Below are 16,238 nucleotides of genomic sequence, written 5' to 3' on the forward strand. Positions count from 1 at the left end.
AGACAGGAAAGCACATATCACAGCCTTTGACCAGTTGTGGTGCACTGGTTGGAACGAGAAAAAACCCAATCAGTTGAATGGATTCACTGTGGTGGTTCGATCCTGCAACGCAAGCACCTCAAGGGACCACTCAACTGACCGAGCTAAATCCTGCCCCTCATTTGAATATAGGCACATTAATATAGTACATCACATATCCCAAAACAGCATTGTTAAAATGTCAAGAACTAAGACTGACCGTCTCATTTAATAAATACACATGTACTACTGATATCGTAAACTTGTCGTTACCTAGACTGTTGTGATTGGTGAAACTGAGTGAGTTACCTAGACTGTTGAAATTGGTGAAACTGAGTGAGTTACCTAGACTGTTGAGATCGGTGAGACTGACTGAGTTACCTAGACTGTTGTGATCGGTGAGACTGAGTGAGCGCTCTAGTGAGTCGTTGCTGGCCCGTGTGTGTGAGTGAGTCAGGGACGACTGTGAGATGTTCAGAGACCGGGATGGGGTCGGAGACATCAACTTCTGTAACCGATCATTGTCAGCTTTTAAGGCACACATTTCATTCTGAAAAAACAAAATAAAACCAAGTTAATTTTTTTTTTTAATTCACTTTCTATCCATCTAACATTGACAAACATGTTTGCATATTGATAGTCATTCAAGGATCATATACAAAAATCTATTGTTAAAATATGATGTATTAAATGTTTTCAAAATAACAAATGACAAAGTGCGAAACATAAATTTACATATATTATTTGAACAAAAGTTTATTTGCAATGAATCTTATAAATTATAGCAAGATATTCCTCTCCTTCATCATCCAAAATGAGCATTAAATTGGAGGTGAATTATATTTTATGGTGGGCATAAAACCAATGAACTCTTCAGATAATCTAGGACCGTAACAGTTTTATTTGTGCTTATATCCAAATATGATTCATACATGGCCACCCTGGACTTAGTCACTGCTTTACCTAAAAACTGAGTCGAGGCCAGAAGGTTCAACTAACTAAAATATCACAGCATTTACATCACTGATTCAAATTAGACAACAACAGTTCACTTCTTGCCCTGACTGGGATAGTTAACTCTACTGAGTGTACCTTCATTTTGTTCATGGTCTCTCTGAGCTGCTCCAGTTGATGAGCAGACGACAAGGCCTCCAGGCGGATGTCTGTCAACTTCATGTCTTTATCTCGGAGCTGCTTCTTCAGATCCATCACAGACACGTCCTCTCCATCACACAGTCTGAAATGATATAGTACTGACATGACACCTCCATCTCACAATCTAAAATGTAACAGTCACAGTGTAATAGTACTGACACGTCCTCTCCATCACACAGTCTGAAATTAATGGTCATAATGTAATATTACTGACATGTCCTCTCCATCACAGTCTGAAATTTAACGGTCAAAGTGTAATATTACTGACATGTCCTCTCCATCACACAGTCTGAAACGTAACAGTCATAGTGTAATAGTAGTGATATGTCCTCTCCCATCACACAGTCTGAAACGTAACAGTCATAGTGTAATAGTAGTGACATGTCCTCTCCATCAAACAGTCTCAAACATAACTGTCATAGTGTAATAGTACTGATATGTCCTCTCCATCACACAGTCTGAAACATAACAGTCATAGTGTAATAGTAGTGATATGTCCTCTCCCATCACACAGTCTGAAACGTAACAGTCATAGTGTAATACTAGTGACATGTCCTCTCCATCAAACAGTCTCAAACATAACTGTCATAGTGTAATAGTAGTGATATGTCCTCTCCATCACACAGTCTGAAACGTAACAGTCATAGTGTAATAGTAGTGATATGTCCTCTCCATCACACAGTCTGAAACGTAATAGTCATAGTGTAATAGTAGTGACATGTCCTCTCCATCAAACAGTCTCAAACATAACAGTCATAGTGTAATAGTACTGATATGTCCTCTTCATCACATAGTCTAAAATGTAACAGTCATAGTTTAATTGTACTGACATGTCCTCTCCATCACACAGGCTGAAATGTAACAGTCATAGTGTAATAGTACTGATATATCCTCTTCATCACAGTTTGAAACCTAACTGTCATAGTATAATAGTACCGACATGTCTTCTCCATCACAGGAAACATTATCAATACCCGGTATTGACATATTTTTTCCATCACAAAGTCTGAGATATAACACAGTCACATGCTCTCCACATCATGGCCTTAACCAAATGTCAGTTTAATAGTACATGTATTGACATGACCTTCTTGTCATTGTCTCAAGCATAACATTGTACTATTACTGAGATGGCCTCCCATGACAGCTTAAAACATAACATTGAAACAAGCACACACACACATCCAAACACCCCATAACAATAGTGCAACAACATGAAATACAAGCTGTTTTTGTCCATGGATTTAAAAGTAATCCATACAGAGGAAAAAATCCTCATTGACTGAGTCAAACAGTCTTTATAGACAATGCCAATAATCTCCACAGAATTAGTAACAAATGCTCAACAATGAATGAATGAACGACACCCAAGCACAAAAATACACATCGGCTATTGGGTGTCATAAAAATGCTCAAAAATGCCAAACACATACCCAAAATCAAAACAGTTTCTGCTCATATTACACCGACAAAATACTGATCTGAAAATGTTTGTATCCTTGTAACTCCTCCAGCATGTCCAGAGACCAGATTACCAGCTGTCATTTCAAGAGGCACGGAAAAACATCCATAAAACAGCATCAGATAACAGATCCACCATGACAAGTTTATGGTACACATACCACGAGTCTGATATCACCAGTGGCAAGTTCAACACGATGGTACGAACGTGCAGAACCTGTCAATTGCCACATCCGATATAATTACCACGATTACCGCTCCCGCCTGGAACGGCACGGCTATGCTATGCATCAAAGCTATGTATCTCCACATATGGAAAGCATAACCGGTATGAGGAAAGACATGTCTGTTCTTATATAACAGAACCAGTTTATCATGTTGTAATCAGTATTTAAGAGTCAAAACACATACATGGAAACTGTGATATGCGGTGTAGAATATAAAAGAATCTGTTTTCACCATATAGGCTATTCTTTTTAATTAACTTCAAGGTATTTTATGTTATCCATTTTCCCACAGACACTGCATAGCAAAGTTTCTTGGCTTTTTTAATGTGTGTGGAATGCTGGTTGGAATGGGAAAAAAATCAACAGGTCTTATAAAGTAAACTTTGATTTAAAGTTAATTTGAAACATATACAAGATAAGAATGAATCACTTTCAGGGCCTAACTGAGCAGGGTGTGTTGTGAGGGGGCAACTAAGAAAAAGTACCTTTTTGTAGTTTTAAAAATGCCCTTTCATCCCAGCTGGACAAGACAGTATTATTATGCCCTAATTGTTTGTGTTTTACCACCCACCTCCTCCAGTTAGTTTAGGTCAGAAATTCGTTTGACTGTTCAGCATTAAAGGTGCCATCTACAAGTTGCATAATGGCAGCTCCACACTAAAATAATTTATTTAACTTTTGCTTTAGAATACCTTCAACTATACACCAATAAAAAAATGAAATAACATAATATAAAAAAAAAAAAATTCATTGGAAAATATTCAGTAGATGAGATTCAGGTAAACAAGGAAGGATGGAAATGTTTTATTTACTCAACACATTTTATTTATGGTTATATGGCGTCGGACATATGGTTAAGGACCACACAGATATTTAGTGAGGAAACCAGCTGTCGCCACTTCATGGGCTACTCTTTTTCGATTAGCAGCAAGGGATCTTTTATATGCACCATACCACAGACAGGATAGCACATACCACAGCCTTTGATATACCAGTCGTGGCGTACTGGCTGGAATGAGAAATAGCCCAATGGGCCCACCGATGGGGATTGATCCTAGATCAAATGCGCATCAAGCGAGCACTTTACTACTGGGCTATGCCCCGACCCTTGAGGTAAACACTGCATAACGCTATACCAGACAGATACTGCCGACAGATTTTCTGGCTTTGTGCAACTCATCTGTCTTTGCCAGCCCTATCCAGCCAACTTGTCAGATTTTGTAGATTCGCTGATTTCATAAGCTTTGTTACTAAGTGGTAACACCGAAAGAGAGTCATACTGAATAACACTAATCACATGCTCATAAACACATTAAACATTTTAATATTCCCCCACCCCACCCACCCCCGAGTTCATAATGCAATGGTTAAGCATGGGATTGATTAATCTGTAGCTATTTATTACAAATTAAAATATAAAAGTACTGAAACATGAAACTGTGATTCAGTACCTTTAATGATAACAACTTTTTTCTCTTTTTTTAAATTCTAAATGCCCATGTCAACTGTTGTAAAACATGAAACATGAAACTGTGATTCAGTACCTTTAATGATAACAACTTTTTTAAATATTTTTTTTAAAGTTCTAAATACCCATGTCAACTGTTGTAAAACTAAGATGACATCTAGTGTGTCACGGATGAACAGGAACTATCTTTCTGATAAGCACATCCTGCTTCAGATTAATGCTCACATCTACTTGGGAGAAAATTACAGCGAACTTACGCCCCCGAGCTGTGCGAGCTCTTGATCAAGCCCGGTCCGTTGGGGATGTGTGTCATCAGAAGAGGTGAGTTTGGTGCTGATCGCAGACTTGAGATCTCGGGCTCCACGTCCGACAGAGAACCGTGCTTGTTCTTCTTTCTTGCAAACGCTTTGCTGAATGAACTTCTTAGCTATATTATATAGAAATTAAAATATTTAAAAAAATCAATATTAATTCACATAAAGATGTGAAATTTAATGGTTATTTAAATTAATTTTAGAAGATTTATCATTAAATTAATTTTGATAAATGATATGAAATCAATGGTTATTTTTTCAAATTAATTTTAGAAGATTTATCATGAAATTAATTTTGAAAAATGTTAAGAAATTAATGGTTATTCAAAGTAATTTCAGAAAATTTCTCATTAGGTGTTAATTGGTAAATGTAACATATACAGGGCTTCTAGATTATGGTAGGCCCAATCCCATGGCTAGTGATATTCAATGTTGGGCTAGTAAATAACTACTATTACAATGCCCGACGGCTGGTAAAAAAAAGGTTGTTAAATTGCTGCATTTAAGTTTATTTTATAAATATAAATATTCTGTCCACAGTCCTACCTCCCAAATCTTAGTGTTTTTAAGCTCTATCTCACTCTTTAGGTGACATATCTGATTATTACTATTAGTAAAATTGTATTTACTATAAAGTAAAATAGGTCTAGTGGATTTAATCGTGGCTAGTAAATTTTAAAAATTAAAGATCCCATGGCTAGCGGATTTTATAAAAATTCTAGAAGCCCTGATATATAAAGTCATCCGTGCTGGGGATTGATCCGATAACTTCTGTGTCAATTTTCATTGGTGAAACTAGGGTCTGCAGCTTTAACTGACAAGGTCTGTGATCTCACAGCGACAAGAAAATACGTTACAGCTCACCCATCCCTTCTTCTTGTCTTTTCTGTTCTTCCCGTTCTTGCCCATCTCTCCATCCGTAGCGGCCGACTGCTGGCTGGCCACACTGCACGCACTGGACAGACTGTTTATACTGGACATGCTGTCTGATGAGATCTGACGCATGATGCTCGAACTGCTTCCTGCAAACACACAGAGACATATCGTGATGTAGAAATTAAAAACAATTATATACTGAGAGAAAGAAATAAGTGAACACTTGGTATTTTAGACCAAATTTCAGTCACCATTAACATCTGAATAGAGTACAAAGATGTAATATGGGATTCATTGTCATTAAGGTCAGATTCAATGTCAGTAAAGAGGTTAACTTCCAGACTGTATAAATGAGGCTTATGGTTGCAGTCATTCTTTCCTGTTTGTGTTAGTGCGATCCCTTATTTCTTTGTATCAGTATATGATATAAAATAAAAAACGTTTTAAAAACTTAATAAAAATGTGAACTATAACCACTCCCCCCCCCCCCCCCCCATAACCTCTCTCAAATAAATGTAACTGAAATACATGTACTTAGTTCAACTTTCAGGTTAACTTATTAAAAACTGTCTCAACTACTTAAAAAAAAAACCCCACCCCAGAACCCAAACAAAAACTGCAAGCTTATTAAATGGCTGGTAACTACCTTTGCGACAAGGTTGTACAAGCATATCTTACAAGGTAGTAACTACCTCGTTTCGAGCTTGTATTTGGAATCTTTTTACGACCTTGTGACCAGCTTCCTGCATGCTTGCAATGACCCAGGCCTTTTCTCTTTTTTTTTTGTTCAACATGATAAAAAATTCTAAAATTACTCAATGAAGTTATTATAACCCAAAATATTTTCAATGATGGACTCTGTCCTATATATTACATTAATTATATGTTTTTTAAAACTTCAAGTACAAGTGTTGGACATACCCGGTGAAGTGTGGCGCCGGCCCGAATTAGGACTAAGTGCATCATTGGGCAGACCAATATTGAGACCACTCTGGAGCTTCAGTGCTTCTATAGTCGTCCGGAGGTTTGTCAGCTCGTTGTCCTGTTCAAACACAAACAAACAGTTATTGATGCAACATTATAAGATATATATATTCTTATATATACAGTGAAAGAAAGAAAGAAATGTTTTATTTAATGACACACTCAATACATTTTATTTATGGTTATATGGCGTCAGACATATGGTTAAGAACCACACAGATATTGTGAGAGGAAACCCGCTGTCACCACTTCATGGGCTATTCTTTTCGATTAGCAGCATCCCACAGACAGGGTAACACATACCATGGCCTTTGATATGTCAGTTGTGGTGCACTGGCTGGAACAAGAATATATATACAACCAGACCCTAAACAAACCAAAATCCTGTCAAAACTGGCCGAGTTTCATGGTCACGAATTTATTAAATTCTAAAAAGCAATCCTCTGAACACCAGATCCTGTCTAAATCAGATAAATATTAGGCCCCCTCGGTGTGATTCAGTTTACACAGGTTTCCCTGTATGAAAAGAAATTACTGTTTGATTTCTGACACCTCATGACATTTTAAACTATGGCTATTAATTTGGTGTTCAACATAAGTATGGTTATTTCAACACTCGGTTACAGTTGAGAGAGGGGAAATCCAATACCGCCAAACAAGTCACTCCTGAAAAGCAGTAAGAAATTGTGTTTTTACATACACTTTTCCATAGTCACGATAGTACATACCACAGGGTATTCTTTGGGATGGTTAAAAAAAAGAAGCTAGAGTCCAGCAAGGAGAATTGATCCCGTGACTCATCATACCTGAAGCAAGTGTTCTAGCACTGAGATACATTCCAACCCATGTTTATACATAGACAAAATAACATTCCAAGAAATATATTTTCTTCTTTCTATAAACTTTGAAGAATTCACATACAGATTATAATAATATTGCAAAAACTACATTTCTTTCCTTCAAAACTGACTTCAATACACTGCAGGTCAGCCCTATTGCTAGAGTTGCTAAATGGAACTTGGGTCATATTCTGTCCCCCAGTGATCATAAAATGAAATGTCAGTGGTGTAACATTTCCATGATCAATATATTCTCTTCATTGCTACAATGTAAATTAGCATGTATCATGTTTATCGGCGATGTACACAATACTGAACGGAGAGTATACAAGCTCGGTACAAAATCATTAGAAAGGTTATAAAAGTGTTACAAATATTCAAATAGCCAGACTATAAATACATGACAAAAACTTGCACCAAATCCTGTATTAATTGAAGAAAGAAGGAAAGGAAGAAAATGTTTTATTTAACAACGCACTCAACACATTTTATTTATGGTTATATGGTGTCGGAATATTAAGTGAAGAAAACATCTTTAAAAAAAAGGATACATCCATTATGATAACTTTTTTTTATTATTATTTAAATTTAATAGTAATTTGTTTTATTGTTATAAATTTAAAGTTGGAATCAGAATCTTCATATAATAACATTCATCAGAGTAGGTTTACACAATGTATATGTATATATATATTTTTTAAATTGGTCAGACAGATGGCTTTCTTAACAACAGCACACAAAGCATCTATCAAATTTCACTGATTAAACAGGGTTTTTTTTAAATAAAATTTATCAAAAAATGTAATTAATAAAACCAGAATCCACCCCTGCCCACCAAAACTGCATATCACTGTACTAGACAGATAACAAAGAAACAGACTGCTGACAGCGCCATAATTATTTTGGGCTTGTAACTCATTTTCATGATGAATTCCAAGAGAATCTTGTTAAAGACTACCAAAGTCTTGTTCCACACAACAAGTATGGCCAGTGGTAATCCATAATACGTTATTGATCTGGAGGACACCGCATTAAAAGTTGTGTAATGAATGACAAGTGATTTTTATGGTCCAGACAACCGATGATGATGATGATACTTCAAGTCCAATTCTGTCCTTAGTATCAATTTAATCCTTCAGTACCTCATACTTCTGCCAGAAATACATCAGCCTTCATCACTACAGAAGTCTTTTAATATCCACAAGTAGCCTTTATCGATGGCTATCTTAACAGCAGCACACAAAGGTCTTTAATAGCCGGTTTCAGTGTATATCTTGCAAATGGTGGCAGCATCGGTATACATCAAATGAACATCTCAAGACATGACACAAGTTCATTAGTTTTTACCAAAATAAATCCATATAGCATCAAAATGACCAACATTTGTGGTATGTAAACATTGATCCAAATCTGTATATGAGAAATATATATCCAAACTAATAAAATATAGCAAATATTAGCTGTTTCTAGATGTTTTAGAATGAAAGCTCAAGTTCTCAGTACACTGTTCATATAGTAACAGAATTCAGAAACGGAAGGAATCTGCAGATAATATTACCTAAAATTCAAGTAACATTTAATCATACTATAAACCAGACACACAACCTGCCAGTGTTACGCTCATGTCTAATTCTGTGAATCTTTACGTAATCTTGTGTTTAACCATGCTGTTTCGGATTTACAAAAAGCAGAAATACATAATTATAATGCCACCCATGCTAGGATTCATGTTTTTATTAATTGTGTATTTCTCAATCTGCCAAAAGTTCTCATGCACAAAGTGTGCGTGCAGTGTGTTCTATGTAAAGCCCAGTCAGATGGCTGAGTATTTATAAATAATGTTACCAGTTTGGAATTATCTGACAGAAGTGGAACAAGGATGTTCCGTTTCACATGCAAGTATTTTAACACTTGACAACAAGCAATAACAAATGAGGTACATGTATACCTTGAAAACATCACATTTACATGTCAGTCAATTATAACACATTCATTTCATTAGAAATAGAAGGAAGGAAATGGTTGACATCTGCAGCTACTTAAAGTTATCTCCCATGTTCGATGATTGAAAAGGAACTAAAATCGTATTTGAGTGAATTTTTTTTCTTCTAATCTTCACACATGTCAAATAACATGATACCGACTTACACACATTTAATTGACACTGAAATACTGCAATGCATCTGTACATGTTTGACTATCTGAAGCGGATATTATTTCCACATGTTTGTAAAAAGAATTATGAAAATTAAGCCAATGGTTTTATAAATACACTAAAATATTGGTGCTGCATGGAGCTGAATCTTTTGGTTTTTGGTTGTAGGGTGGTGATGTTTTGTTTGACTTCTTTCTTTTTTCTTTTTTTTTGTGTGGCTTACCAGACATTCTGTCAGGCTTTATGCACATGCACATGCACACACACACGCACACGCACACAGATATGATATAGTCGAGAGCTGCAAGATGTAACCCAGTAACCTTAAAATGTGTATGGCTTTATGGCCATGATGGATTTCAAATCGGCATGATATACAAGGATGTAATACAGTCTTCATATATATATATATATATATATATATATATATATATATATATATATATATGTACATGTATATATATATTATGTGTACATCATGCCGATTTGAAATCCATCATGGCCATAAAGCCATACACATATTTTAAGGTTACTGGGTTACATCTTGTGGCTCTCAACTCTTCCCCTTATAGCATCTGGTTGTGAGACTTATGTTAATCAATCCTAGCTTCTCGGAGGATGTTTTCATGATCTTTTGCAACATTTCTTATCTGGCCTCTTTGCCATCTATTATACACTAGCATGAGAATGCCACGATGATCAATTCTAGGATGTGTTATGGCACAAGACAAAGGCCAAAGAAACAAGTTAGCATAATGTTTGAGTTACACAGTAAAGCTTTGGCTTCAACTGTCATTATGACTGACACTTGCCTAAATAAAGAACAGTGTATGTTTTAAAACTATGGCAAAGTTGCAACACCATATACAAATGTGTGGATAATCAAGATAATTAGTAATAAATTCAATAAATTTTGTCCAAGAAAATTCCATCTGTGGTAACTTGATCTTTGATGTTATTAATAATAGTATTGTATTGAAAAGTCATTAATGAAGGAAGGAAGTGTTTTATTTAACGACACACTCGACACATTTTATTTACGGTTATATGGCGACAGACATGTGGTTAAGGACCACACCGATATTGAAGGAGGAAACCCGCTCTTGCCACTTCGTGGGCTACTCTTTTCGATTAGCAGCAAGGGATCTTTCATATGCACCATCCCATAGACAGGATAGCACATACCACAGCCTTTGATCTATTAGTCGTGGAGCGAGAAATAGCCCAATGGGCCCACTGATGGGGATCGATCCCAAATCGACCGCTCATCAAGCGAATGCTTTACCACTGGGGTAGGTCTCGCCCCCAGTCATTAATGAAAGCAAAATGATATATACTCAAGGTTTGTGATTCATTTCTTGGAATGACAAGCAATCTTTGCTTTTTAAATTTTAAGATGAAAGCAAATGCTAGAAACTGAAAAGCAGTTCTAGAAATTGGCATCAAAATTACTCTCTTACTTGGGATTTTAGTGTACCTTTTTTATATACCAGCAATGTGAAAAGCTTGAGACAAATAGTATGAATAATAGCATACATTTTATATTATCACTTCTGAAAATCAAGAATTTGTGATTTATCTGAAAACTGTCAAAACTAAGATGAAAAGCAAGAGTTTTTGTGAAACTGATTATGACAAAGCATACTGTACATTTCAAGTCACATTTGCTGCTATGGGCGGGACGTAGCCGAGTGGTAAAGCTCCCACTCGATGTGCGGTCAGTCTGGGATCGATCCCCGTCGATGGGCCCTTGCTGCTAATCGAAAAGAGTAGCCCATGAAGTGGCAACAACGGGTTTCCTCTCTCAATATCTGTGTGGTCCTTAACCATATGTTCGACGCGATATAACCGTAAATAAAATGTGTTGAGTGCGTCGTTAAATAAAAACATTTCCTTCCTTCCTTCCTGTCATTTTCAAGCTTTCAGTACCACATGAATGCCTTAGGCTCTTTTTGATACAATACGATTATCAGATATCTTACATAGAGAAGACACCAAATATTACATTATTATTTACATTATTTACTTAATTCATCAAAAGTGATGTTTCCTATAAAAAACCATATTTGTTGTTGAACATTACTGATAAATAAGTATATCTTTAAAACTCTTTTTGTAAATATTTTGCAGATATTTTAATAAATACAAAAGAGTCAAACAGAGTATAGTACCGTACTTAGAACTGACTAAATGTGATTCACCGACATGGTTTTAACCATAATGGCTGTTTTATAAATATCATATAGCCTTTTGAAAATGATCTGAAAATTACTGTCTCAATGACAAGTGAATTCAATTTTTTGGGGTTTAAATCTAGAACAAATATGCATAAAATACAGATATTTGCATAATTCAATAATATAAATAATTTACCTTCCAATGTTGATGCATGGGCCGTCAATATACCTTATGGAATTTCTAACAGTTGAGCACCACACAAGAGAAGCAAGCTAATTATGCAACACACAAACACCCAGTGCATTAATTTCTGTGTGGAAAATTGCAATTCCATATTCATGGGTGTATAGTGTGACAGGGCGGCACTAAGTATTATGTTTGTTGACATTTATGAGACCATATGGCAAGGCAGACATAGCCAACGGGATGTTAAAATAGCAGAGTTAAGCCTGACAGTTGAATCCCATGGATTATATAATATATATGATGGCGCATGTCCATCTGTCTCTAAAACAACTAAACAAGAGACCTGGGCCCCGCCATGTTTATAAAACTTTTACAGTCTAGACTCAAGACTCTAATGGAGTCTGAAACAGTAATGTCATGACAACGCCATACAAATTGTATGTGTGCGACTGGATTGAGTCTGGACTCTAAATATTTTATAAGTACGGGCCGTGGATGTTGATCAAATTTAAAGTCTAGACTTAAGGCTCAGAATTGTCATTTAAAGCTGAATTTTGAGGAACTATATATATCTTGGTTTGAATTATTATGGAGTGCCATTAAAAAATATAACTGACATCAGAACAAGTCAAATCTTATACTTAAAAGCTTAAAAAGTATTCTTATTATTATACCAAATTGCAGACAACAGCATTTAGATTTTCTTCTCTCCAGATAATAGATTTGTAACTTAAAGTAGGATCTTGAGGAACTGTATATTGGCTTGAATTATTATAGAGTGTCATTAAAAAGTATAACTGACATCAGAACAAGTCAAATGTTATACTTAAAAAGCTTAAAAGGTAAACTATTATTATACCAAATTGCAGACAACAGAATTTAGATTCTCCTCTCTCCAGATCATGTGTCACAATTACCACATTGCACCTAATAACGGTTGAATCACAACATACAATAACTGTGCTTTGGAATGTAGTCTGGTTTGCTGTTCTAGCGATCTTACCTTTTGCTTGTCAAAGTTTTGGGTACTAACATACATATATCAGTATGTAAAAGGGATCTTACCTGTTACTAGGAATTGTTTTGTGTAATACAGTGAAACCCCTGTAAAGTGGAATTTTTTCAAAACCAGACGTTTTTCACAGCCTTATTTTTTTGTAAATATCAAGAAAGAACACAACCTCTTTAAACCAGATACCCCTTAAAAACCAATATTTTTACTTGCTCCCATGGGTGTCCAACTTAGACATTTTTCAGAGTCCCTTTTTTAAATATTAAGAAAGAACATAACCTCTGTTAACCAGATACCCCTTAAAATGGCCATTTTTACTTGATCCCATGGGTGTCCAGTTTAGTGGGGTTTCACTGGATATACAAGCATGTACAACAGGTGATCTTACCTTTTGTTCAGCATTGGCGGTCAGACCCTGAAGACGTGTGGTCATGTTAGACAGGCTCTGTTCAAACGCCGCCACCACATGAGCCTGCAAGTAGAAGACAACACACATTAGTAGGCGACAACAATTTAATGTATACTGTACGTAAAATAATATAAATGTACATGTAAATTCATGGTGGAAGTCAAGGTTACGCTGCAATGAAAAGTTCTGTATTATGTTCATGAAATTCTGTTTTCAACTCACAAAGCAGTTCAATGTATATGTGATGAAACACTGTCAATGAAAAATATCCCTTGAATTCATGCATTGCAATGATGTGAATTGTTTTATAAAGGTTATGCTTGGATTGCATTGGGTTTTTTTTTATATCATCATTTTAAACACAATGAAAAATCTACATTAAAAATGCTGGAATATAGGTAGTTATGCACATACGGTGATCTTAGTGCTAAGATTAGTTCATGGAACGAGACCCAGATCTGTTATCGGTAATTCTCTGACCTTGGGAATGAGCAAAATGACAAAAAGTAAACCTTAGAAATGGGCAAACACTACCGATTCAGAACTATTTACATTGTATATACAATACTTCTTTCATGGTGTCCACTGGGAAAAGCATAACCTTTTTACCACTGCATGTGGTTTTGTACTGTATTATTCATGTTATGTTCAGATACAATGGATCACATGTGTGGTAAAACACACTTCAAAGAAAAACAATGCACCATTGAGGAAAAACCTGCAATCAATATCTTCAGCCAAAAAATGTTTACTTAACTATAAAAGGTCAAAGCACTATTCAATTAGCTATAGACTTTTCCCATGGTAGGCTGGTTAAATGAGATCCAGAATACCGTAACACATACCCAAAATGCTGATGAGGCACATTTTGTTTTAACAGTTCATACAGAAAAATTATCAGATTATATACACATGTAAAATCAAACCAGTGTTTAGCAGCCACTGAAGTATGAAAAAATTTCCTCTTTAGACAGGTGGCTTTTTAATACAGGTCAAACTGTGCCATATTAGTTGGGGATTATAAGTGGGTGCTTTGAGAGAGGAGATTGCCCCAGTAGGTTTGGCTAAATTGATGTTACTGTGACCTGTCAGTGCTTAAATACTGGAAGCAACAGTTAATGAATCACTATGTTAATGATATATAAAAAAAAAAAACCCATCTCCTTAAAAAATCCAATCCTGAAACAAACCAAATATCAAAAACACACACAGTCTGGTCTGGGAATATAATAAAGTTGAAGTTATTTTGTTTAACGATACCACTAGAGTTGATTTATTAATCATTGGTTATTGGATGTCACACATCTAATAATATTGACATGTAGCCCTCTGAGCAACATTTTTTTTTAATTAGCAACAAGGGATCTTTTATTTAAAGTTTGTTTTGTTTAACGACATCACTAGAACACATTGACTTAATAATCATCAGCTATTGGATGTCAAACATTTGGTAATTTTGATATATAGTCTCAGAAAGGAAACCCACTACATGTTTCCATTAGTAGCAAGGGATGTTTTATATGCACCATCCCACAGACAGGATAACACATACCACAGCCTTTGATATACAAGTCCGAGATGCCAGAAAAACACCGATATTGAGTGAAAATATTCAGCCCACTGTTTGGATAGGTAAACGAGATCTGAAAACACTGGACCAGGCGGTTCTCCATGGACACCAGAGAAATAAGGCCGATTGCAGATTTCCAGGTAGATCCACCAACATCAAATGAAAGTGTCGGAGAGCATTATTTGTTCAGCTCTTCGATAAAAGTCATTGTAAAGGGAAAAATCCCGTCTCGGTATTCAAATCCAGCTGGTGAGAGTGTCTCACTTCAGTCAGTCAGAGGCTGGAGGAAAAACAAGCAACCATTCCCAAACTGCATGTACTGGATAACAGAACCAAGAAACTGAAGACTTTCAAAGGTACAAGAACAAACAGATGCAAGGTGTTAACAGAACTCAGGGAGATGACAGTGGCACACACACACACACACACACACACACACACCCTGCAACATGTGGAACGGCCAGGCTTTCAGTAAACAAGTAAATATTTAACTGTTAATATATACACTGGTTCAACATGGTAAGCATATATTAGAGATTAAACATAAAGATTTTCTGGTAATGAAAGTGGTTTTGTTTAGAAATTAGGTCAAAATGGTGCTGAATGGAATTTATCATGGCTGGAATAGGGTTCCATTAATTATAGTTGCTTAAATTAAAAGTTTGGAGATGAGGTCATAATGGCAGCCAAATGGAAATCATCATGGTTGGAAAATGGTTTTATCCACTAAAGTTGTTTTGCTTGGACATAAAGCATTAACAAAATGGTGTCGAATGGAATTTATCATGCCTGGGTCAACGTTCCATAAATTAAAAGTTTTGTTTGGAGTTAAAGTTAAATAGCTGGTCTTAAATAGAATATACCGGCCTCGGTGGCGTCGTGACAGGCCATCGGTCTACAGGCTGGTAGGTACTGGGTTCGGATCCCAGTCGAGGCATGGGATTTTTAATCGAGATACCGACTCCAAACCCTGAGTGAGTGCTCCGCAAGGCTCAATGGGTAGGTGTAAACCACTTGCACCAACCAGTGATCCGTAACTGGTTCAACAAAGGCCATGGTTTGTGCTATCCTGCCTGTGGGAAGCGCACATAAAAGATCCCTTGCTGCCTGTCGTAAAAAGAGTAGCCTATGTGGCGACAGCGGGTTTCCTCTGAAAACAGTGTCAGAATGACCATATGTTTGTCGTCCAATAGCCGATGATAAGATAAAAAATCAATGTGCTCTAGCGGCGTCGTTAAATAAAAAACAAACTTTAAATAGAATATTTATCAAACTTGGAACTGGATTCCATCAACTGATGTTGTTTTGTCTGGCGATTAAGTCAAAATGGTGCTGAAAGGAATTTATTGTGCTTAGAACAGGGTTCCATCAATGCTTAGAGCAAGT

The 16,238-nt window shown here is 36.1% G+C and overlaps 1 protein-coding gene across 5 annotated transcripts in view; it reads right to left on the reverse strand.

Annotated features, from left to right (window-relative positions):
• The window catches only part of LOC121370783 (neuron navigator 2-like), a 212,107-nt gene that overhangs the window by 16,186 nt on the left and 179,683 nt on the right, over nucleotides 1-16,238 (reverse strand). For all 5 annotated transcript variants that reach the window (XM_041496248.1, XM_041496246.1, XM_041496245.1 and 2 more), the window contains 6 exons: nucleotides 13,262-13,345; nucleotides 6,441-6,561; nucleotides 5,508-5,665; nucleotides 4,587-4,756; nucleotides 1,111-1,255; nucleotides 400-568 (listed from right to left, as the gene is read on the reverse strand). In XM_041496248.1, the coding sequence (XP_041352182.1) occupies nucleotides 400-568; nucleotides 1,111-1,255; nucleotides 4,587-4,756; nucleotides 5,508-5,665; nucleotides 6,441-6,561; nucleotides 13,262-13,345 (847 nt within the window). The remainder of the gene's footprint in view (nucleotides 1-399; nucleotides 569-1,110; nucleotides 1,256-4,586; nucleotides 4,757-5,507; nucleotides 5,666-6,440; nucleotides 6,562-13,261; nucleotides 13,346-16,238) is intronic.

This window comes from Gigantopelta aegis, chromosome 4 (genome assembly GCF_016097555.1).
Source record: "Gigantopelta aegis isolate Gae_Host chromosome 4, Gae_host_genome, whole genome shotgun sequence".
Classification (NCBI taxonomy): domain Eukaryota; kingdom Metazoa; phylum Mollusca; class Gastropoda; order Neomphalida; family Peltospiridae; genus Gigantopelta; species Gigantopelta aegis.